General features: G+C 30.7%; 3 protein-coding genes across 4 annotated transcripts; all 3 read left to right on the top strand.

The window, feature by feature from the left end:
• Positions 1–2309: 2309 nt before the first annotated feature.
• Positions 2310–5758, top strand: LOC121230829 (uncharacterized). 2 transcript variants are annotated; one of them, XM_041116300.1, is made up of 2 exons: positions 2310–2619; positions 2912–5758. In XM_041116300.1, the coding sequence occupies exons 1-2, from the start codon at positions 2333–2335 to the stop codon at positions 3141–3143; spliced, it is 519 nt and encodes a 172-aa protein (XP_040972234.1). In that variant the 5' UTR covers positions 2310–2332; the 3' UTR covers positions 3144–5758. The 2 variants fall into 2 exon arrangements, with proteins under 2 accessions (XP_040972234.1, XP_040972233.1); XM_041116299.1 differs by having other exon boundaries at positions 2310–2646.
• On the top strand, positions 3279–5758 carry LOC121230828 (disease resistance protein RPS5). Its single transcript, XM_041116298.1, has one exon. The coding sequence runs from the start codon at positions 3279–3281 to the stop codon at positions 5625–5627; it is 2349 nt and encodes a 782-aa protein (XP_040972232.1). The 3' UTR covers positions 5628–5758.
• A 12589-nt stretch (positions 5759–18347) lies between these two features.
• Positions 18348–22840, top strand: LOC121230827 (disease resistance protein SUMM2-like). Its single transcript, XM_041116297.1, has 3 exons — positions 18348–18719; positions 18988–19432; positions 20413–22840. Exon 3 carries the CDS (start codon positions 20794–20796, stop codon positions 22672–22674), a length of 1881 nt encoding a protein of 626 aa, XP_040972231.1. The 5' UTR covers positions 18348–18719; positions 18988–19432; positions 20413–20793; the 3' UTR covers positions 22675–22840.
• The last annotated feature ends 3950 nt before the right edge of the window (positions 22841–26790 follow it).

Raw genomic sequence — 26790 nt, 5'->3', positions numbered from 1 at the left:
ACCCAAAAGCACATCTAGAAATCACCAAAATGCTATCTTTTTAGAAAAAAAAATTAGTTTTAATAATTTAACTTTAATTTGAATTATTCATTTTGTAGAACTTAAAATCAAGTCATCAACTCAACAAATTTAAAGTATTTTTCGTCAACTCAACTCGATTAGATTGAATATTCATATCACATAAATTTATGGAAGCTCCAAAAATCAATATGTTTCACTTGATACATAATAATTTTAGCTTCACATGTTGTATTTGGTTATTGGTTTGAAATTTTTTTCCTTTTACAATAATAAAAGGTTTGATTTTTAAGTTGATTTATATTTGTAAAAATCTAATTTAAGCCTATTTTAAGCTTAAAAACTATATTTCAAGCTTGTCTGCTCATATTTGTAAATGGTTAATCTAAATCCATTTTAAGCCTAAAATTATACCTCGAATCTGCCAATATTTGTAAATAGTTAATCCAAACCCATTTTAAGCCTTCTAGTATTATTTTTTTAATTTTTAAAAATTATTGGTATTATGTTTAATCATTTTGTCATTTATTTTTAATTTCATCGTATTTTTTTTAAATAAAGATATAGTACATTGCTCACAATTTTATTGAAAACTAATCTAAAACCGTTAACTTACTACAATAATTTTTTTATTTTTTTTTAATTTTGAACCACATAGTTAGCATGAGAAAGGATTGTATGAAACATGGATATTATTCCTTTCCAATAGTTTAATGCCACACCAGTAATCTCATCCTAAATTTCAAGATTTTCATTTAGATTTGATTTTTTCCAGTATAAAAATACCAATGTCGTATTAAACTACTAGAAAAAAGATACAGATGAAATAACGTCACTATTTCATACAATATTTTCCTAGATGGCATTTCAAATGAATCAGCTACAAGGCATTCTCTGAGGGTTTTCATTATTCCACAATTAAACAAGGGCTTACTTGGTATACAATTTATCTATAATTTTATAGGAGCAAAGCACATGATTGAAGCGAAGAATTGAACCACAACCATGAGCTTATTGTAGTGCTTGTTAGTTTATCTAAGATTGGAAAATGATTCAAACATAAAGCGAATGATGCTTTCAATTATAATGTCAGTCTTCATCTCACCATATATATATCATGTATAAATTTTGTTTAACTTTTTATTTGTTTAGCTTATTTTTCATCTGATGTAATTTGTAATAGTTTAAATCCAATTATAGTTAATTGGATATGTATCTATATGTGTATACCATATGTGACTGAATATATTGAATTTAACTAAAAAAATTGGAAAGTAGGGTAATGGGAAAAGTTTAAATCCAACTAAAAATGTTGAAAATCGAGAGGAAAAATTTAATTTGTTATTCTCCAATTAGAAATGGATAGGAAGGGCATGGAATCACAGTTTTATGTAATCCATTCTCTTTTTTGATGTATATGTTAACTTGATTAATTGAATTCATGAACACTTACATATAATAGGTCGATAAGGAGGACAAATGTATTGATCAATAATAATAGGTCGAATTCTTCAAATTTTATATGCATTGCATATCCATCCTCCCTATACATATAATATAATAATTACTTAAATATAACATTTAGTTTTATTAGTTTCAAAATTTTCTAATTTATTTCCAATAAAAGAATACAGATTAAATTGAATAAACGTGTAAAGATTGAAGACTAAATTTATTATTATACCTTTTATATAAACACTATAACAAACATTTAATGGTAGAATTTTAACTGTGAGGCTATTTTGCTCATTCATCTAATATACATGACCTAATTTGTCCAAATTTTTCAATAAATGAGCTAAAATGTAATTTAGGGCATAATAAAAAGGATTTTATGGTACTTTTATCCTCCACTTTACCTGTCAAGATCCACTTGGTATTCTATTGGTCAAACAAATGCTATTAGTTGTTATAATTTGACAAAATTTAAAATTTAATTTCTGTACTTAAAAAAGTTAAAAATTAAGTTATTTTACTTTTTTTTATTTGAAAATTTCAATCCAATTATTAATAATTTTAATATTTTCTATCAAAATTTATTAACTTAGCATGTTTAGTACGTGACCTTCACATTATATGACAAATTTTGCCACAAATCACTAATAATAATAATGATTGGACTAGTATTTTTAAATTAAAAAAGTAAGAGGATTGAATTTTTAACTTTTAAAATACAAGGACCAGATATCAAATTTTATAGAAGTACAAGGACTAACAGTATATTTTAACCTATTCTTTTAGAAATAATAGAAAAAAAACCCAAAAAGCCAGCTGTGATCCTATTAATAAAAGATAAATTACTGTTAGAACAATCATGGAGAGAAAACATAGTAGCGGAGGTAGAAGCAAAGCTAGAGATAATCACAGCATACCTAAGCTAGAGCTGAAGCAAATAACCAAAAATTTCCTGATCTCCAAACACAAGACTCAGATAATCACAGCGAGTCTGATCGATTCAAATTCCAACCATCTTTCACCAGGAAACTACCAGAATTCAGCTACTGCATCTGCTCCAACTAAACAAAAGAGTCGAGACCGGTGCTTATTTGGTGGATCTTCTTCCGCTCACTACCTGTCTTCGCTCCATCTTTGGCTAAAAAAGTTAGCTACTTTGATTTCCTTCTCTGGGTACTCTGTGAATCTGCTAGCTTTTATCTTTACTATCCATAATCAAAGCTCTAATGGTTGAAACCCCATCTTCTTTATCTTTATTTCATGTGCATCCTCTTCATAATTGTGCCACAGTCGTCTTCCACCTCAATCTGTTCAAACCCCATCTTCTTTAACTTAATTTTTCTTTAACACAATTCACTTTACCTAACTTTATTTTTAACACAATTCACTTTGCATCCACATCTCATTTGTTTCCTTTATTTTATCTTTCATTTACCAGAATCATGGGCAATTGCTTCTCCGTGCAATGTAGTTTCGAGAATTTCCTTCTTCGTGGCTGGGATTTCATTGTTGGCCATGCTAATTATGTCTGCAAACTTAAACAAACTCTTTCAACTTTATCTGATGCTCTTCAAGAACTCAGGGCGCAAAGAAATGACGTGCAACGGGAGGTTGATGTGGCTGAACAACGACTATTGAAGTCATTTGAGCGAGTTCAGGTATGGCTTTGAACAGCGGAAACTATAATAACAGAGGCGGAAAAATTGGTTTCAAATGGTCCCCAACAAATTAATAACTTGTGTCTCGGTGGCTGCGTTTCCAAGAATTGCTTGTCTAGCTACAAGTTTGGTAAACAAGTGGCCGAAATGCTTCAAAAAATAAGTGATCATAAGAGTAAAGGAGCTTTTGAGAAAGTAGCGGGAAATCAGCCTGCACCTTCAGTGGTAATAAGACCTGTAGAGCAGCCGGTTGCTCTAGAATCCACAATCCAAAAGGCATGGAGTTGGATCGAGGACGAAGATGTGGGGATCATTGGCCTCTATGGCTTGGGGGGCGTTGGCAAGACAACACTCTTGACCAAACTCAACAACAAGTTCAGCACCACACCGAATGATTTTGAAGTTGTTATCTGGGCGTTGGTGTCTAAAGATTCCAGTGTTGGAAAGATTCAAGACAGGATTGGTGAAACTATTGGGTTTTCGGATGGATCCTGGAAGAAAAAAAGTGTTGACCAGAAAGCTGTAGATATCTATCGGATCTTGAATAACAAGAGATTTGTTGTATTATTGGATGATTTATGGGAGTGGGTGGATTTGAAACAAGTTGGGATACCAAAACCAAACCAAGAAAATGGTTCCAAACTTATTTTTACTACTCGATCTTTGGAGGTGTGTGGCGAAACGGGAGCCCCAAAGAAAATCAAAGTGGAGTGCCTGGAACCAGAGAAGGCTTGGGAATTGTTCCAAGACAATGTTGGAGGTGAAACTCTTAATAGCCATCCAGATATTCCGAACCTAGCTAAACAAGTAGCTCAAAGGTGCGGTGGGCTGCCTCTTGCACTAATTACAACCGGTCGTGCCATGGCTTGCAAGACAACGCTTGCAGAATGGCAATATGCAATTGAGATGTTGAAGCGATGTGCATTGCCGAAAATGGAAAATGAGGTATTTCCGCTTTTAAATTTCAGTTATGATAATTTGCCTAATGCCACAATGAAATGTTGCCTCCTATATTGTTGTCTATATCCCGAAGATTATTGTATTCCCAGAAAGCAATTAGTGGAGTATTGGTTTTGTGAAGGGCTATTGAATGAATTTGATAGAATTAGTGAAGCTCAAATGCAAGGTAACAACATTATCAGCTCTCTCTTGAATGCTTGTTTATTAGAAAATGGTGGAGTAATATATGGAGAAGATTGTGTGAAGATGCATGATGTGATCCGTGACATGGCTTTATGGATTACACGCGAGTTCGAAGCAACAGAGAATAATTTTTTTGTAAAAGCAGGGGCTCAATTATTTGAAGAACCAGATGTTAAGGCATGGGAAAGTGGGAAAAGAATGTCAGTGATGAAAAATAAGATTGCAGTTCTCAAAGAAACACCCAAATGCCCTAACCTTCGAACCATGTTTCTTAGCCAAAATAAGTTGCAAATGATCAGCAATGGTTTCTTCCAATTTATACCTCATCTAACTGTATTGGATTTGTCAGGAAACTTTGGATTACGAGCGCTGCCTGAGGGAATTTCACAATTGGTTTCACTAGAATGTTTTGATCTATCTTATACTGGTATAGAAGAGTTGCCAATAGAGTTGAAAGCGTTGACAAAACTAAAAATGTTGGACTTGAGTTATATGAACTTTCTCAGAAAAATCCCACAACATTTGATATCTAGTTTTTCCAAGTTGCAAATATTCAGAATGTGGTCGGTGAGGGCTATAGATAATCATGATGAAGACAATGTTTTGAAAGGAGGTCATGAAAAGCTTATAGAGGAGTTGAAAGGTTTGCAACGTTTGAATATACTAAGTATAGAGATAAAAAGCGTGCTTTGTCTAGAAAGATTTCTGAGCTTTAACTTGTTTCGGTGTTGGACCCGAGCACTACAACTTGAAGGTTTTAGAGAATTAGAAGTGTTTAATGTTTTATGCTTAGAAAATTTGGAGCGTATAGAGACTCTACAACTCCGCTGTTGTGCAAGTATGAAGGAGATAAAAATGGAAAAGCTGCATACATGGGTTTCTTCAAGTACTAATTATACTTCACGCTTTCACACATTAAGCGAAGTTCGAATTATGGAATGTTCCAAATTGAAAGACGTGACTTGGTTGATTCTTGCTCCAAATCTAAGGAGTCTTCATGTTTTTCGGTGTCCAAAAATGGAAGAAATATTGAGCGAGGAAAAGCTTGATGAAGTTGCAGGTGTGATTGGAATTCCATACCCTAAACCATTTCTAAAGCTTCAGTCACTTTATTTAATTGGTCTACCGAAATTGAAAAGAATATATCGGGATGCCCTACCCATTCCATGTCTGACACGTATTCTAATAAATGGCTGCATTGAATTGAAGAAGCTTCCTCTCAATTCAGATAGTGCAAAAGGGAATCTGCTCAGCATTAAGGGAGACAAATTTTGGTGGGAAAAAGTAGAATGGGAAGATGAAGCCACTCGACATGATTTTCTCCCTTCTTTTGAGCCTTTGTTTGTTGTGTGATGTTTGAATTTTGAAAATATATATATATATTACTTGCAGTTTAGTGTGTGTGAATTGTTAATCCAAATTATTTAGACATGCATGTATATATTTTTCATATTCTAAATTATATCATTTTCAATTTATTAATATTTAATAATTTTTTATGTTTTTTTAACTAAAAATTTAAATATAGACAATTTAATATGTACTTTGATGTTTTACATCATAATATTATGATTATTAAATATTTAATTTTATATGATATAAACTACATAATATATAAAAATAAAACAATATTATAATTATCTATTCGGCCTGTATTTTAAATAGATCATTTTTTTATTTTTATTTAAATTAATTTTTTGAGTTTTTTACTTTTAAATAAACCCTTTGATATTTTGAATGTAGTTCTAAGTTTAAACTACTTTAGTATATTGTATATATAAAATGTTAATCCTAAATTTGTTTAATAGTTATTTGAAATAAATAAGTGAAAAAGTTGTAGGAGTTGGACCATCCCTCTACTCATGTTTTTTTTTATTAAAGTATATATTATAAATATAGCAAACTAATTTATTTTTTATTTTATTGGGTATAGGAACTAGGCTTGTCCATAATAGTGAAATCCGAATACATATTCAAAAAAATAAAAGGGTTAAAGTAAAAATATAAGTCCAAAAAATGGGTTTGAGTAAAAATTAAGGTTCCTTTTCTAAACAAGTTAGACCTCAGGTAAGGTTTTTTTTTGCTCAACTCAAATACCCTTAACAAAGTATCAGTACCATTGCTTGAGTATCGATACCCTTTCCCAAGTATCGATACTAAGTTTTAATACGGGCCGACTTGATCCAAGTCCAAATTTAGCATCTATAATTTGGGTTGGACTTTGACAAAAATTTAGGTCAATTTTTAAGACCCGAAACTATCAATTGAACCTAAAATTTTATTGGGACCCAACCTGACTCATGAATAACTCTAACACAAACAAGTAAACTTTAATATAAAAGAGAAATTAATTTAAAACACACTAAAAGTTGAAAAAATGGAGCACAATCATGACAAGGGAAGGCAAAATAAAATAAAAACTATATTCAGACTCGGCAAAATAAGATAAAAATTTATTTAACTCCTTTATAATTTATAAAATTTTAAATTAATAATGATAAAATTATACTTTAACCTTCAAAAAATAATAAAAATTTGATCTTACCCTTTAAAAATGATAAAGTTATAGTCTACTAAAATGATAAAATTGTATTTTTACTATCATAAAAATATACAATTTAGTTTCAACCCTCTTAAAAAAATTTCTACTCCACCACTAATTATATTATAATATTTTTATACGTTAATTTTTTATACATAAACAGGATCAAAATCCTTACTTGCTCCTTAATTACGCCTCGAGTAGAGCTGATCATGGGCCGGGCGGCCTGACCCGGCCCGAAGGTCCGCCCGAAAAATGAGAGGGTTTGGGTAAAAATATAGGCCCGAAAAATAGGCTTGGGCAAAAAAACGAGGCTCGTTTAGAAAACGGGCCAGGCCTCGGGTAAGATTTTTTGGCCTGGACCCGGCCCCGGCCCGAATTATATATTAATATATTTTTTTATTTTATTTTTAATCATTTTAAATTTTTAATATAACTGTTTTTTTATTATATTGTTAATTTGTGTATTGTTTTAAGAATTGTTTTAGTATTATTTTTATTTGTTTTAATATTTGTTTTTATGTTTTTAAATATATTTTATTTATTATATTTTTAAATTTTTTATTTAATGAAATAAGAAAAAAATTAATATGGGCAGGGCCGGACCAGGCTCAGGCTTAGCAATTTTATTTCGGGCCGAGCTTGGACAAATTTTTAGGCCCATATTTCAGACCGGGCCCGGGCCTAGTAGACGGGCCTAAAATTTTGTCTGGGCCCGGCCCATGATCACCTCTAGCCTCGAGTTAATCCAAATAATTAATACAGTTAAGTTTTTAATTAAGATATCAACATTTATTTCTTTTCCCTTAAAAAGATAATCCATTAAACACATGAAATTTCAATGGAATTTTTTACCATAAAATCTTTATTTTCTTTAAAATAATATATATTTTAATTCTTTTTATTCAACTTCAAATAAATTAAATCCCAATTAATTTGAATTCAAACAGGCTATGGTCCAAAACAATTGACACAGTAAATTAAGATTAAAAAAAATTTTAAGTAAAATTGCAATTTTTTCATTTATTTTTGATTAATTAGATATTAAAAAAAACTAAAAAGTTATTTAAATAAATCATTTTAGAAGGGTTTTTGTCAAATGTTCACGAGCTGAAGTCAATGCTTGACTTATTGTCTGCAATATTATTAAAAAAAATAACATTAGCTATATAATTAGTGAAGAATTTTGGCATTAAATTATAGAGTCTAATTAAAATTAAAAAAAAAACAATTAAGAGCATCATAAGAAATTTTAAAGTTTGGGGACTAAGGCCACTTCCACCCATAGCTGCTCCTAAACAGGAGTAAGGATAGGTTGTGGCTAGAGGTGAGCATGGGCCGGGCCGGGCTCAACTAAAAATTTAGGCTTGTTTGCTAGGCTCGGGTCCGGCCGAAAAATGGGCCTAAAATTTTGCTCAATCCTAACCCGGATAAAATGCTAAAACCCGGGCTCGACCCGACCTGCCCATATTAATTTTTATATCATTTTTGTATAATTTTAAAAAATATATAATACTTCAAAATTACTAAAAACTTCAAAATAAATATTTCCCAACAAATTAAAAATAAATTTTAAAAAATATATAATTCATGAAAAATATCAAAAATATCAAAATAAATATTTTCCAACTAATTAAAAATAAATTTTAAAAAATATATATACTTAAATAACACTAAAATAGATGTAACTTAACAAGAAAATATCTCTAAAATAAAAACAAAATTAACAAATGTCTTTAAAATAATAACAAAATCAACAATAAAATAAGTTTTATACAATATCCAAACAATAACAACAAAATAGTAGCAACATACTAGTAAAATCAGATTTTTTTGTCCTTTAGTGGAGTCAGGTCAAGCCGGGCTTGGGCCAAAAATGCATTACCTGAGGCCCGGCCCATTTTTTAAATAGGCCTTCTTTTTTTGTCTAAACCCATTTTTCGAGTCTATATTTTTGTCTAAACCCTCCCACATTTCGAACACCCTTAAGGTCGAACCTCATGATCAGGTCTAGTTGTGGCCTTCACCCTCCGGTTCTTAAAAATTTATAAATTATAAATTAGTATTATACAAGCCCAATTTAGCCCTACCCAAACCCAAACAAAAACTATACCCAAATTTAATCCCAATACTCACTAAACTAACCCAACTACCTACCCAAACAACAAAATAAGCCAAAATGGCCCAAACCCAAACACATTAGTCAAACTAGGGTTTCAGAAAAACTGAAAACCTAGCTTATCTTCTGCCACAGCCGTCACCTCTGCCACCCACCTCCACCTGCTCCACCGCTCAACCACCTGCAAGAGAAAAGGAGAAAGGACAGCAAGAAATAATAATAAAACTTGTAAAAAAGATGACTATAAAAAGCCATTTGGAAATCATGTAAATGGGAGGGGGATTTTTCGAATACAAAAAAGGAGAGATTCAATAAAAAAGAGAGATTTTAAAAAAGCAACAAATAGCAAATCCACAAAATCGATTCAAAAAAAAAACAAAAGATTATTGATTATTTATTTTTTTCCTTCTCTTTCATTTTATTTTCTTTCCTTTCTCTCCAAATCTATTGTTCCCTATTTTATCTTTTTTTTTAAAAAAACAGCATATATATAGATATATATATATGTATATAAGAAGAAAAAAAAATACCTTTTTAATTTTCTGGCCACCGTGTGCGGTGGCCAGCGATAGCGGCCGACGCGGCAGCGACCGGCCGGATTCCTCGCCGAATCTCAGGCTTGCAGAGAGAAAAGAGAGGAGGGTTTTTTAGTTTTTTTTTTGGAAGGATAAAATGAAATTTTTGTTAAGAATTTTAAGTTTTATATCAATGCCCATACGACGTCGTTTTGGGCCTGATATTTAGGTGCCAAAACAGCGCCGTTTTGCATTAACTCATCTGACTCGACCCGCTCCAAGGGCAGGATCCGCGTGTTTTTATTAATGGGCAATTTGCGCGCTTGGCCCTTCCGCATTTTTTACCTTTTAAAATTCATTTTTTTATTTCTTTAATTCGCCTCTGTAATTTTTTCTCTATTTCATTTTAGCCCCGTATAAAACGCTGCGTTTTGGGGGGGGGAGGGGATATTTTCTCCTTTGGTCCCTCCATGTTATTCGCGTGTTTAAATTAGTCCTCTTCTCTTTCATTTATTTCTAAATTTGTCCCGAACTTTCGTTTTATGTTCAATTTGGCCCCTCTTTAGTTATTTTTACTATTTTATGATTAAAAATTAATTAATTGATTATTATCATTATTATTGTTTTTATTATTACTATTATTATTATTCCTTTGTATTATTATTATCTATTATCAATATTATTATTATTATTATCATTACAATTTTTATTTTATTATTATTAACATTAGTACTATTATTATTTATCTCTATTATCATTATCATTCTTATAATTATTACGATTATTATTCCTACTATTATTTAACATGCTATAATTATTATTATCATTATTACTATGGTATTATTGCTATTAGTATATTTTCATCTATATTTATTTGCCTATATTTTTATTATTATTATATTTTAAAGTATTATATCTCTATTTATATTTATGTACTAATATCATTATTTTACTATCACTATTTTTTTATTATCATTACCACTATTATTATTATTATTATTTCTATTCTTATTTTTTTATTACTATTAACATTAGTATTATTATCATTTTATGTTCATTATCATTTTTATAATTATTATTACTACTATCTTATTATTATTATTCAACATACTATTATTACTATTTTTTTATTATCATTATCATTATTATTATTCCCTGCTTAACTATTATTATTATTTTATTATTATTAACCTTCTATTTTCCTTTACAATGCTTGTTCGTTTTATTTCTCCATTTCTGTTCTCATTTTTTTTATTATGCGTTTATCTTTATTTCGTTATGTTTGCCGATATCGAAATTTTTATTGGTTTGTTCATCCTTCATTGTTTTATTCTATTATGAATTTATGTTATATCAACCTTTACCCGACAAAAATAATTCTTTCATAGAAGCAACATTCAATATTGGGAAATTCGAGAAAATCCTGCCCTAACTTACTGGGTTTCGAATTTTCTCGTTTAACCTAAATACCGGCATATTCTTTTAAAATCGTAACATGAGTTTTGAATAAAACGCTTATTCTCAAAGATACGAGGTGTTATGTCCTAACTTACTGAATATGACATCTTGTTACCTTGAGATAAGATTTTTGTAAATAAAGGCAATATTCGGTATTTGAAAGTTCGAGAGATCGTGCAGTAACTTACTGGGTTTCGATTTTCCTCGTTTACCCTAAATAATCAAATATCCTTTTAAAAGCAGTTAAAATACACGAATTTTACATAAAAGGCAAGCTCACTCTCAACAGTTAGAGATGTCGTGTCCTAACTTATTGGATGTGACATTTTATCACTTCGAGACGAGAAGGTCTTTAACATTCGAGTTTTTTACAAAAAGAGGGATCGTATTTCAAAGTATTTTAAGTTTTCAATTTTCGACACTAAGACACTAATTAATCAACTAGGTACCAATTTTTGGGCGTATCGAGGGTGCTAATCCTTCATCGTGCGTAACCGACTCCCGAACTCATTTTCTGATTTTCGTAGACCAAAAATTATCGTTTTAATAAATCTTAACTTTTATTAAAATGATTAATTTGAGGTGACCCGATCACACCTCATCAAAAAGGATTGGTGGCGACTCCCATTTTTCGTTTTCGTTTCCAAAACTTAAGTCGATTCCTGTTTTTCAAAAAAATGGTTTCGACAAGTATAATGGTAAAATTTTCTTTTGACTCCTTAATTTTTTTTCTTTGTGCTTCTACTTAAACACTAAAATTATTTTACTTGAACTTTTAAATGAGAATCGAATATGGGTATATGTCTAACAAGAGTATATTCAAAATTTTAAAAATATTATATAAAAAAAACGTTAGCTATATAATTAGTGAAGGATTTTGGCATTAAATTATGGAGTCTAATTAATTTTTTTAAAATTTAAGGGCATCATAAGAAATTTTAAAAAGTTTGGGGTCTTATCCCAATGGTGTAGCGTAATAGAGGCCATGGGCCATGGTCCTTTATAATTTATAAACTTTATAAATTAGTAATAGTAAAATTACACATTGACCCCCCAAAATGATAAAAAAATTAATTTAATCATTTAAAAATTATAAAGATATAAACTATTAAAATGATGAAATTACATTTTTATTATCGTAAAAATATATAATTTATAAAATAGTAGCAAAATTAACAATAAAACAAGAGTTATACAATATCCAAACAATAACGATAAAATAATAGCAAAATGGCAGCAAAACAACAACATAATAACAACAGGGAAAAAACTTTAGGCTTATTCTAACTAGGCCCGGGCCAAAAAAGTTCCTACTCCAAAACTTTAGGTGATTCATCGAGTTCGCCCAACAAAGTAGTACAAAATTAACATATAAATACGTTAAGAAAAATTATATTTATATTTCAAATCAAGTTAGAATGATAAAATAAGATTCGTTAATTTAACTAACTCGAAATTTTTTCACTCAATTTGATCGAACATTCACCCTTAATCAAGATCCACTTTGTATTCTATTGATTAAAAAAAATGCTATTAGTTCTTAGAGTTTGACAAAATTTGAGATTTAATCTTTATACTTAAAAAGTTAAAATTTAATTTATTTATTTTATTTTTTTTTTTTATTTTTTTTTTTTAGAATTAATTTTATTTTTCTCAAAAAAACCATGAACTTTTACAATGAATTGAGTTATTCTACTAAGATGAAACTTAAGTTTTTCATATGTAATTCAATTCTTGTGTTTTTTCCTATAAAAATCCATGTCATTCTCTATAAAACTGCTTGTTTTTCTCTTTTACTAAAAAAATAAAGAAAATTAAAAAGGTAAAATAGTTTTTTTCTATAAAAATCAAAGTTTTCCAAATAAAAACTCAAGAAATTTCTTATAAAATCCTAGTTTTTTCTTAAAAACCAAATTTAATTCTAAAAATATAAAAAAAAAAATTGATTCTTCTGTAAAAACTCAAGTTTTTAGGTAATTTCATATAAAACCTTAGGTTCTTCTTTTCAACACTCTATGGCTTCGATCTCCTCTACTAGCTATTGGGTCAACTTGGGATTTCAACTGAGGCTTCTCCCAACTAAGGCCAATGCTTTCACTGTTTGGATCTCCTAAAGACTCACCAAGGTCCCCGATTTCGAAGTGACCTAAAGATGAATCAGTCCAAGGACGAAGCTAGCATATTGTTTAAGCCTTAAGGGGGGATGGCCAAAATTAAATAATAATTTTTTAAAGGGTAAAGTATATTATACCATTATATTTATTTGTAATTTCATAAATTCCATTTAAACTGATATAAAAATGTTAAACTTTGCTCATAATTATATATATATATAAACTGCTTTTTTTTGTTATTTTTTGTTTTTCTTTTCATTATTGTGTTGCTACTATTTTGATGTTATTAAATAACTCTTGTTTTCTTGTTAATTTTGTTACTAGTTTGGAGACATTTGTTTGTTAAGTTGCATCTATCTTAGTGTTATTTAAGTATTCATTTTTTTAATAAATTTATTTTCAATTTGTTGGGAAACATTTATTTTAATATTTTTAGTATTTTTTATGTATTATTTTTTAAAAAATTATATAAAAAATTAATACTAGCCAGGCCGAGCTAAGCCTGAGTTTTAACATTTTTATCTGAGCTGGGCTCGGAGAAAATTTCAAGCCCATTTTTCCGGCCAGGCCGAGCTCAGACCTAGCAAATAAATCTAAAATTTTGGTTGGACCTAGTCTGAACCCAACCTCGCCCATGAGCACCTCTAGAAATCACCAAAATGCTATCATTTTAGAAAAAAAAATCAATATGCTTCACTTGATACATAATAATTTTAGCTGCACATGCTGTATTTGGTTATTGGTTTGAATTTTTTTTCCTTTTACAATAATAAAAGGTTCAATTTTTAAGTTTATTCGTATTTGTAAAAAGCCAATCCAAATCTATTTTAAGCTTAAAAACTATATCTCAAGCTTGTCTGCTCATATTTGTAAATGGTTAATCTAAATCCATTTTAAGCTTAAAGTTATACTTCGAATCTGTCTATATTTGTAAATGATTAATCTAAACCCATTTTAAGCCTTCCAATATTACTTTTTAATTTTAAAAAAATATTGGTATTATGTTTAATCATTTTATCATTTATTTGTAATTTCATAAATTCAGTTTAGACTAGTCGTATTTTTTTAGAAATAAAGATATAATACATTGCTCACAATTTTATTGAAAACTAATCTAAAACCTTTAACTTACTACAATAATTTTTTTTTAAAATTTTGAATCACATAATTAGCATGAGAAAGGGTTGTATGAAACATGGATATTATCCCTTCCTAATAGTTTAATGCCACATCAGTAATCTCATCCTAAATTTCAAGATTTTCATTTAGATTTGATTTTTTTCAAGATAAAAATACCAATGTGGTATTAAACTACTAGAAAAGAGATACAAATGACATGACGTCACTATTTCATATAATATTTTTCTAGATGGCATTCCAGATGAATCAGCTACAAGGCCTTTTCTGAGTAGGGTTTTCATTATTCCACAATTAAACAAGGGCTTTCTTGGTTTACAATTTATCTATAATTTTATGGGAGCAAAGCACATGATTGAAGCGAAGAATTGAACCACAACCATGAGTTTATTAAGTGCTTGTTAGTTTATCTAAGATTGGAAAATGATACAAACATAAAGCGAATGATGTCTTTAGTTTTTGAATATTTAAATTTAAGTTTTATCATGCGTAATTATAATGTGAATCTTTATCTCACCATATGTATATATCATGTATAAATTTTATTTAAGTTTTTATTTGTTTAGCTTATTTTTTATCTGATGTAATTTGTAATAGTTTAAATCCACATTATTGTTAATTGGATATGTATCTACATGTGTATACCATATGTAAGTGAATATATTGAGTTTAACTAAAAAAAATTGGAAGGTAGGGTAATGGAAAAAGTAAAAGTAAAAGTAAAAGGGGTATGAAACCCCATAATTTATTTAATCTTCGAATGAGAATAGAGAGGCCCCATCACCTAGCCACCCACCCACCATCAATCGGTGTGTGATCTCTAATATAAAACTTCAATTATAGCTGTTTTTCTTTTGCTTTTTCGTGTGGAAATGGGAAAAAGTAAAAAGGTTCCGATCCCATAATTTACTTAATCTCACCCACCCACCATCAATTAAGTGTGTCATCTCTAATATAAAACTTCAATTATAGCTATTTTGCTTTTGCTTTTTCGTGTGGAAATGGGAAAAATAAAAAGGTTTCGAGCCCCATAATTTACTTAATCTCCATAATTTCGTGATGAGAAGGAATTTTATAAAATTATGATTTTATGTTGTTTCTATTCTTTTTCAATTGGAAAATGATAAGTTAAATTTTTTCTTTTGAGAAAAAATTAAATTCAACTAAAAATATTGAAAAATCTAATTTATTATTCTTCTATTAGAAATAAATAAAAATGGCGTGAAATCATAATTTCATGCAATCCATTCTCTTTTGCAATATATATATATATATATATATGTTAATTTGATTAATTGAATTCATGAACATTTACATATAATTTGTTATTCGCATAAATTCCACCATTTTGAATATGAGCCTTCTCCTCCATTGAAGGCTAAGGTTTTCCCCTCAGTTTTAAGCTATGAATCTGATCTTTAGCCATCAACTTTCCCCACGTTTAAGCTTACAACTGATCAATTAAATGCCCTGAAAGCCAAAGCTGCTGCAAACAGTAGTGGTACAAAGTATAGTAGTTAAAACATCTTGGCTACACATATATGGAGCTGCGTAAGTAAAGCAAGGGGTCTCTTAGACGACCAACCTACCAAGATGTACTTTCCAGTTGTTGATCGATCTAAATTGAATCCTCATCTCTTACCAGGCTACTTCGGTAATGTTATCTTTATAAGTGCAGTCATTACTCAAGCTGGTGATCTCATCACTGAATCCTTTCTTGATACTATTAAGAGGATCCATGAAGGGTTAAAGCAGATTAATGATGAATATTTGAGGCCAGCCCTTGATTACATTGAAAGAGTGTTTGATTTAAGCACTTTGGTTAGAGGTGTTAGATATTTGATGAAGAATGGTGATAAACGATAAATATAACATGTTTTAATCCCATACTTGGCATGTTTTTGGGTGATTTATTACATAAATTACTGATTTTGATGCTCCTAATCCTTTAATTTCATGTTTTATACTTAGGAGAGTATAGGGGAACAAAAGGAGCAAAAAACGGGCCAAAAATGAACAAAATGGGCTGATTTAAAGATCCACACGGCCAAGACCATTTCCACACGGACTGAGCACACGATAGTGTGAGCCACACGCCCATGTGGCAGCCCGTGTCGATATCGCTCCCTATTTCCCAAACCCGCGTAAAAAGCTAATTTTAGGGTTTCTGAGCATTCTAAAGTCAATATAAACACACTAGAAGTAGACCTAAGGGGGGCAGACGGAGTAGAAAGCAGAAATCACTCAAAGAAAGCCGTTGGAATCATCTCAGAAGTATATCCATTTCAAGATTGAAGATATCCATTCAAATTTCTCTCGAAGTTTATTTGGGTTTTTTATGTCTTGTTGTTTTTCTAAATTTGAGAGGTTTTCCTTTTACATTATGAACTAAACTCCCTAAATACTTGAGAGGATGAAATCTACGATGAATCTTATTATTTAATTATTTGAATTACACAATAAATACTTGTTCTTAATTATGTGTTCTTAATCCTTGCCTTAATATTTTCAGGATATTAATCCAAGTTTGATGTGCTTATTCAGTGAAGCAAAAGTCCCTGTTTAAGAGTAGATCTAGCATAATTGAGCGGAGTTGATTGCAATCCTAGAAATAGGACGACATAAATCTGTCGAATTAGAGTCAAATCTAATAGGGTAATCCATAAATCGAGTTAATGCGACGATAGGGGTTTTAATTAGAAAGAGATTTCAATTAATCAACCTAGAGTCAGTTGTTCTTAGTCTCGAAAGAGATATTAACATAATTTAGGGATTTCTACGGATCAAGACAAATAAATAAATCATTTGATTTAGAGTCAGAATAATAAGTGAAGTCTAGGTGGATTCTTTCCTGGGTATTGTCTCTCTCATTAGTTTTCTTAAGTATTTTCCCAATTCGATCTCTATCGCTTTAATAGTTAATTAGTTTAATTTTAGATTAAAAAACCCCTTTTTATTGTTAGGCTAAATAATAGAAAGATAGTTATTACTAGTACTTTAAGTCCTTGTGGATACGATATTCTGGACTCACCATAGTTATACTACTAATCGACAGGTGCGCTTGCTTTAGCTAAAATATTAGTTAGTTTCATGAACCATCAAATGGATTGAGACAGAAAGCAAAAAATAAAAATAAAAAATAAAAAATGAAGCAATCAAGTTATGAACTTCTGTTTCATTGCAACTACCTTGTTTATGTGGACAACCATGCTTAAATAAGCTGAAAATAATAAAAATTAATTATAACTTGGCAAGTCTTGGAATTTGTACAGTACAACTAGCTTCTCTATTGGTTGATTTTAATATAATCAGCAACCAAAACATCTTGTCAAAAAAGTTTATCGCTTCAGAACAAATTGGAAACTTGTAGAGAATGACCTCGCCTAACAAAGCTTGCATCTTTGATGACTTCACAGCTTTGGTAAGGTCGCAGCTTCGGTGAGTTGGCACATTTGATAAGCTATGAGTTGAGCTTCCAATATGGGTTCATTGCTACATGGTTGCCCATCTCGCAATAAGAGAACTGCATACTTTTTCAATGCCCAAACCTCGTTGTAAACACTTGGTTGCGGTTGCGTATATATTGAACATGAAGGGACATTTGGATAATTATTTTCTTAGTACCAAACAAAACACAACTTAATTATTACACCTGAAATCGTCTCAATTTTGAACAACCAAACAATGAGATTTTGGGGTGCCCGTCGTATATTTTACTATTTATTCTGTAATTTAAATGTATGTCTTTCATGCAGATATTTTTACATAGAATTGACTCACTCCATAAAAGTTTCATCGCAATTTCACTGTTTGTCGTCTCTCTTAAATCATTATACAAAATATTGCTAACCTATGTAGTTGGACTCAATAAAATAAAAAAAATATAAAAATATTATTAAAACGATTTTATGATATGTATGTTAAATTGATTCAATTAAATTCGTGAACACTTTAGTGAAATGATTAAATTAATTAAAATAAAACTTACAAAATTCTTGCGATGTTGGTGAGGAGGGCAAAAGTATTGGTGAATAATAATAGGTCGAATTACTCTATTAAATGATATATCCCTATATACATACTATAATAATTAGTTAAATATAACATAAAAATTAATCATGAAATAATTTTAATGAAAAAAGTAATTACCTGCTACGTCTTTATTCTAAGACCCTGTGTCCCTTTTTTCCATTTTTATCAAGAGTTCCAACACTTCATATAAAAGTGAAAAATAAATGCTAAATAAGTACCACAGTTACGACAATCATAGAGAGAAAAGATAGTGGCAGAGGAAGAAGCGAAGCTGTAGAGAATCACAGCATACCTAAGCTATAGTAGAGCTGAATCAGAGAACCAAAAATTTCCTGATTTGCAAGCACAAGACTCAGATAATCACAGCAAGCTTGATCGATTCAAACTCCAACTATCTTTCACCAGAATTCTGCTGTTGCACCTGCTCCAACTAAACGAAAGAGTCGAGACCAGTGCTAATTTGGTGGATCTTCTTCCACCCACTGCCTGTCTTCGCTCCAAGTTAGCTACTTCGATTTCCTTCTCTGGGTATACACTCTGTGAACTGCTTGCTTTATCTTTACTATCCACAATGAAAGTTCTTAATGGTTGAAACCCCATCTTCTTTGACTTATTTCATGTGCATCCTCTTCATAACTGTGCCACAATCGCCTTCCACCTCAATCTGTTTAAACCCCATCTTCTTTAACTTCATTTTTCTTTCACTTTTTCACTTTACCTAACTTTATTTTTTAACACGATTCACTTTGCATCCACATCTCATTCAGTTTCCTTTGTTTCATCTTTCATTCACCAGAATCATGGGCAATTGCTGCTCACTCCAAATTGGTTTAGAGAATTTCATCATTCGTGGCTTGGATTCCATCGCTGGCCATGCTAATTACGTGTGCAAGCTTCAACAAACCCTTCCAACTTTATCTGCGGCTCTTCAAGAACTGAGGGCACAAAGGAACGACCTGCAAAGCCAGGTTGATCTTGCAGAACAACGACTATTGAGGCCATTTGAGCAAGTTCAGCTATGGCTTTCAAAAGCAGAAACTATGATAACAGAGGCGGAAAAGTTGATTGCAGATGGCCCTCAACAAATGAATAACTTGTGTCTCGGTGGCTGTGGTTCCAAGAATTACTTGTCTAGCTACAAGTTTGGTAAAAAAGTGGCCGAAATGCTTCAAGAAATAAGGGATCATAAGAGGGATGGAGCTTTTGAGAAAGTAGCGGAGAATCAGCCCGCAGCTTCAGTGGTAGTGATACGAGTCACAAAAGCCCAAATTCTTGAAGGCGAGGCCCAATAAGCAAATTCCCAGTCCAATCAAGAAATCCATCCATACTTAGTTGAAAATCAGGCCAAATTGTCAAAGTGGCCCAAGTTGTAAAGTTTTATTTTTATTTATTTATTTACTTAGTTTAAATTTTTATGTCAATATTCAGTCCAAGAGTCCCAGATAAAATGACCTTTGACCGAATTTCCATATTAAAATAATTAGGAGTTTTTTTTATTTTAGTTTTCTAATTAGATTAGGACTAGTTATAAGGCCTATTTAAAGGCATGGCTGTCCACCTTGTTAAACACTTATCATTATTATTAAAATTTCAGATTTGTTGAGAGCAGAATTTTCTTTGAGTTTTCTTCAAGATTTCTTTCTTGAGTTTTCTTTAGAAGTTGTTTTAACAATCTTGTGATTGTGGGAGCCATCTTCAACCTTCTTCTTGCCATTGATATTCTTTGGAGGGGAGATTAGAGCCGTTTGAAGGGAGTTGTGAGATCTTTCGAGATTTCAAGGCTTCTTAGGACTTATCTTTTAATTTCTTACTGTCAATTCTTTCTTTATTTCTACTTGTGCTGAATCATTATCTAATTTATTTTCTGTTCTTATTGTGTTTTCAGCCTTTTCTATCTTAAGGAATCAGCCCAAAAATTCCCAATTTCTAGGGTTTTTCCATACTCTTTTGGGTGAAATTAGATTGTCGAAATTTGGGGAAAACTATCTTGGTGTTCAATTGGGCAGAATCGCAATCTCCTTGAGGGTTTCAGGAACCCTAACACTTATTTCTATTCTTAATTTGATTCTTTGCTGATTTGGGGATTTTATTTCAGATCTGGAAATTCAAAATCTAATCTTTTAATTTTCTGTTTCGTTTCGGATCTGATTGTTTAGGGTTTTTGTAGGAGTTTCTTGTGACTTGGCAACTCGATCTTGGTCCGCGCGCAACCCCGTATCAGGTAGTTAGACCTTAAGAGCGGCCGATTGCTCTAGAATCCACAATCCAAAAGGCATGGAGCTGCATCGTGGACAAAGATGTGGGGATCATTGGCCTCTATGGCTTGGGGGGCGTTGGCAAGGCAACACTCTTGACCAAACTCAACAAGTTCAGCACCACACCCAATGATTTTGAAGTTGTTATCTGGGCGTTGGTGTCTAAAGATTCCGATGTTGGAAAGATTCAAGACAGGATTGGTGAGAATATTGGTTTTTCGGATGGATCCTGGAAGAATAAACGTGTTGACCAGAAAGCTGTAGATATCTATCGGATCTTGAGTAATAAGAGATTTGTTGTATTATTGGATGATTTATAGAAAAGGGTGGATTTGAACCAAGTTGGGATGCCAAAACCAAGCCAAGAAAATGGTTCCAAACTTATTTTTCCTACTCGGTCTTTGGAGGTATGTGGTGAAATGGAAGCTCAAAAGAAAATCAAAGTGGAGTGCCTCGTAACGGAGAAGGCTTGGGAATTGTTCCGAGACAAGGTTGGAGATGAAACTCTCAACAGCCATCCAAATATTCTAAACCTAGCTAAACAAGTAGCTGAAAGGTGCGGTGGACTACCTCTTGCACTAATTACAATCGGTCGTGCCATGGCTTGCAAGAGAACACTTGGGGAGTGGAAATATGCAATTGAGATGTTGAAGCAATGTGCATTGCCAAAATTGGAAAATGAGGTATTTCCCCTTTTAAAATTTAGTTATGATAATTTGCCTAATGTCACAATGAAATATTGCCTCCTATATTGTTGTATGTATCCTGAAGATTATTGTATTCCTATAAGGAGATTAGTGGAGTATTGGTTTTGTGAAGGGCTATTGAATGAATTTGATAGCATTAGTGAAGCTCAAATGCAAGGTGACGAAATTATGAGCTCTCTTCTGAATGCTTGTTTATTGGAACATAGTGGTGAAAGACGTGGAGAAGATTATGTGAAGATGCATGATGTGATACGTGACATGGCTTTTTGGATTACACGCGAGTTCGAAGCAATAGAGAATAATTTTTTTGTAAAAGTAGGGGCTCAGTTATTTGAAGAACCAGATGTTAAGGCATGGGAAAGTGTAAAAAGAATGTCAGTGATGAAAAATAAGATTGAAGTTATCAAAGAAACACCCAAATGCCCTAACCTTCGAACCATGTTTCTTAGCCAAAATAAGTTGAAAGTGATCAGCAATGGTTTCTTCCAATTTATACCTCATCTAACTGTTTTGGATTTGTCAAGAAACCCTGAATTACGAGCGTTGCCGGAGGGAATTTCACAATTGGCTTCACTAGAATGTCTTGATCTATCTGATACTGGTATATCAGAGCTGCCAATAGAATTGAAATCGTTGACAAAACTAAAAATGTTGGACTTGAGTTATATGTTCAATCTCAGAAAAATCCCACAACATTTGATATCTAGTTTTTCCAAGTTGCAAATATTCAGAATGTGGTTGCGGGACTACATAGATTATCCTGAAGACAATGTTTTGAATGGGGGTCATGAAAAGCTTATAGAGGAATTGAAAGGTTTGCAACGTTTAAATATATTATGGGTACAAATAAAAAGCTTGCTTTGTCTGGAAAACTTCCTGAGTTTTAACTTGTTTCGATGTTCGACCCAAGCATTACTACTTACTGGTTTTAGAGAATTAAAAGTGTTTAATGTTTTATGCTTAGAAAATTTGGAGAGTCTACAAACACTACATTTCATCAGCTGGGGAAATATGGAGGAGATGAAAATGGAAAAGCTGCATACATGGGTTTCTTCAAGTACTAATTATACTTCACGCTTTCACACATTGAGCGAAGTTAAAATTTATTACTGTAACGAATTGAGAGACGTGAGTTGGTTGATTCTTGCTCCAAATCTAAGGACTCTTTCTATAATTGTGTGTGCAAAAATGGAAGAAATATTGAGTGAGAGAAAACTTGGTGAAGTTACAGGTTTGATTGGGATTTCATACCCTAAACCATTTCTGAAGCTTGAAACACTTGATTTAGGCGATCTACCAAAATTGAAGAGCATATACTGGGATGCCCTACCCTTTCCATGTCTGAAACATCTTTTTATAAATGATTGCCAAAAACTGAAAAAGCTTCCTCTCAACTTAGACAGTGCAAAAGGGAATCTAATCACCATTAAGGGAAGAAAAGATTGGTGGGCAAGAGTAGAATGGGAAAATGCAGCCACTGGAGATGCTTTTCTCCCTTCTTTCAAGCCTTTTGCTGAATGAAATGTAGAAAATCTTAAAACCTGAAAGTTGGCTTATTGTTGTGTGATGTTTGAATTTAGAGAAAATAAGACCACTTAATTAGTTGCATTTTGCAATATCTGTATTCAAAATAATTTTTTTTATTAATATTGCTGAGAAAAAATTGAATGAAACTATAATTTCACGCCATCTTTATATTAGATTTACAATAAAAAATAAAAAATTGAAATCTTAAACTATATATTGAAAAAAAGATATCTTTTAAGCTTTTATTACTGCTTCAAATTTGGCATTATTTAAAATATAATATTCAAGTTTTGTTTAAACTTGTCTATATTTGTGAATGGTTAATCTAAATTATTTTAGATATATATATTTTTTATTTTTTAAATTATATCATTTTAATTTATTAATATTTAATAATTTTGTACGTTTAAATCAAATTTCCATACTTTCTACTTATTAAACTCTCTTTCTAAATTTGTTTAAAACAAATTAAACAAAAATTAAGAATTGTTTAATAGTTATTTGAGATGAGCTTGAGCCTGGTTTTAGGTAAGCTTTTTTCGGCTGTTCGAATACCCTTAATAACTTTTTAAACAGGTTAGGTTTTAGATAAGTTTTTTTTAGCTTGAGTCTGGCTTGGATACCCTTAACAAATTATCGATATTATTGTCTGAATATCAATATCCTTCCCAAGTATCAGTACTTCCTAGCAAGTATCAATACATTTTCTATCGTATTGATACTATAGGTTTTAATATGAGTCGGCTTGATCTAGGTCAAGCTTAGACAAAAATTCGGACTCATCAATCAAACTTAAAATTTTGTTAGGATCTAACCCGACTAATGTACAACTCTAATATAAGCAAGCAATAATATAAAAAGAGAAATAATTTAAAATACAAAAAATGGAGCACAACATGACAAGGGAAGGCACTAAGAAAGGAGGTGATTCAATGAGTTTGCCCAACTAAGTAGTACAAAATTAACACATAAATACGTTAAGAAAAATTATATTTATATTTCAAATCAAGTTAGAATAATAAAATATGATTCGTTAATTTGATTAACTCAAAATTTTTTCACTCAATTCGATCGAACGTTCACCCCTAGTCATGATCCACTTTGTATTCTACTGATTAAAAAATGCTATTAGTTCTTAGAGTTTGACAAAATTTGAGATTTAATTTCTATACTTAAAAAGTTAAAAAGTAAGTTATTTTACTTTTTTTTAATTTAAAAAATAAGTTTAGTAAGTTTTCATTCTAGTCTCTCATTATCTTTTTTTTAGAATTAATTTTATTTTTCTCAAAAAAACCATGAATTTTTACAATAAATTGAGCTATTCTACTAAGATGAAACTTAAGTTTTTCATACCTAACTCAATTCCATGTAAAAAAAACATTCATGTTTTTTCTATAAAAATCCATGCTTTTTTGTTTTTTTATTTTCTTGTTTTTCTTTTCATTATTGTGTTGTGTTATTATATAACTCTTCTTTTCTAGTTAATTTTATTGCTATTTTAGAGATATTTATTTGCTAAGTTGTATCTATCTTATTGTTGTCGTAACCATTTTTTTGAAAAACAGGGATCGACTTGGATTTGAAAATGAAAACGAAAAAACGTGAGTCACCACCAATCCTTTTTGATGAGGTGTGATCGGGTCACCTCAAATTAATTATTTTAATAAAAGTTAAGATTTACTAAAACGATAATCTCTGGTCTACGAAAATCAGAAAATGAGTTCGGGAGTCGATTAATTAGTGTCTTAGTGTCGAAAAATAAAAAAACTTGAAAGACTTTGAAATACAATTCTTCTTTTTGTAAAAAATATTCGAACGTTAAAGACCTTCTCGTTTCGAAGCAACAAAATGTCATATCCAGTGAGTTAGAACACAACATCTCAATCTTTTGAGAATGAGTTTGTCTTTTACCTAAAAATTCGTGTATTTCGGAGGGATATTCGGTTAGTTAGGGTGAACAAGGAAAATCGAAACCCCGTAAGTTAGGACACGTCTCCTCGAATTTCCAAACACCGAATATTGCCTTTACTTGCAAAAAAATCTTATTTCGAGGTAACTAAATGTCATACCCGGTGAGTTAGGGCACAACACCTCGTATCTCCGAGAATAAGCATTTTTCAAAACTAGTATTGTGATTTAAAAGAATGCTCCGTTATTTAGGTTAAATGAGAAAAATAGAAACCCCGTAAGTTAGGGCACGATTATCTCGAATTACTAAATACGGAATATCACTTTTACAAAAGAAATTTTTTAAGGTATCGAGTGAAAAATATAATGTGACTTATTGTAAAACATAAAACCAAATCATGATGCTAATATGCAATACGTATGATAGTATCAATGACAAGGATATAAACAATCATAAAAAAGATGAAAGCAAGGCTAATGATATAAGAACATAAAACACAAGCATAAGGTAAATGAAATGATCGAATACATAAGTAAATAAGTAAATAAACAAATAAAAATAAATAAAGCATGACAAAAATGACAATGATAATGAAAACGATAATAATAATAGTAATATAAATAATGATAGTATAAAATGATAATAATACATATGGTATTAAACATTATAACAAGGGTAATATAGTTGTGAAATAGCAGGGAACATATATATGTGAAACATAAACGTATAATACTAGATTAAAATATATACAATATTTGTTGAAACGATAATAATAAAAAACTAATAATAACGATATATAAGTATATACATATATGTATTAAAATACATACGTATTAATAAAAGTTATAAGAGATATATAAAAGAAATATATATATATAATAATAGTACGATATTAACAGATATATGAGCGTCGTATAAAAGATGTATACGTAATATAATATTGAAATATTTACGTGGTATGTACATATTAGAAATAATAATGATAAGAATCAACTATTACTAATATTATATAAATATATACATAAAGGTATATGATAATATTTAAAGGTATATACATAATACATACATCATATATTAAAAAAATAAATATATATATGTTAAAATATAGGCATAATGTACATAAAAAATGTATATATAATGTTTGAAAGAACAAATATACATAATATTATATTATTAATATAAATATATATATATGTATAACATGGAGCATAGTGTAAAAGGATGCACATACGACATACCCGCATAAAAAACAAAAATGTAAAACTATTAATATTATATAATATATATATATATACATATATATAAGAGTGTTAAGTAAAAATGACAATAATGAGATGCTAATAAAATACAAATATAGTAACATTAATAAAATATAGCAGTATGAATAATATTAAAATTAAATAGAATGGTGAGAAAAAAGTAAAAAAGGTAACAACAAAATGATTTAGAATAAATAATAGAACAGTTTTAAAAATATTTTAACAAATGAAATACTATACCTTTTAAAATAAATAATATATGAATAAATAAAGAAAAATAAAAAGATCAAAATCAAACTGACTAGGGGTTATATTGGAATAAAAACGAAATTAGAAGTGAATACTATAACAAAATAAAATAACAAGGTAAAAATGAAAATATGAGCAAGGTTTGAGGACTAAATAGGTAAAATACCCAGCCTCTGGACACGTGTTCACTTCGCAGCATGTCAATGGGTTGGAGGACCTGATTGAAAAACTTAACAAAAACATGGGGTCAAATTAAAAGCAGAGAAAAAATCAACATAAGACCAGATTGACAAGCACTGAGAAAAAAGAGGGACTATCCGCAGAAATAACCCAATATTCGGAAACACGCGGATCCCCCAAGTACGGGTCGGGTCGCACACGGGTCGCCTTAAACGATGCCGTTTCAATGCTGGTACCTATGGTGCAAAACGGCACCGTTTTTGCACTGCTTTTTAATCTAAAATTTCATATGTTTTTTTTTTTATCTTTTCCTTTCTTCTATAAAAAAAAAAAAAAACAGAGAGAGCAGCCCTCTTCTCCCCATTTCTTTCTCTGCTAGGGTTTCAAAAGAAACCCATTTGTTGCGCCGTCGCCTCGACTGCTACTTCTCTGCCATGGACGGTGGCCGAACACTCCGGGTACTTTCCTTTTCCTCTTTTTTATTGCATTCTTATATATGTATGTAAATAACTT

Source organism: Gossypium hirsutum, chromosome A06, assembly GCF_007990345.1.
Source record: "Gossypium hirsutum isolate 1008001.06 chromosome A06, Gossypium_hirsutum_v2.1, whole genome shotgun sequence".
NCBI classification, from domain to species: Eukaryota; Viridiplantae; Streptophyta; class Magnoliopsida; order Malvales; family Malvaceae; genus Gossypium; species Gossypium hirsutum.
This window is presented reverse-complemented; position numbering and strand designations above follow the sequence as displayed.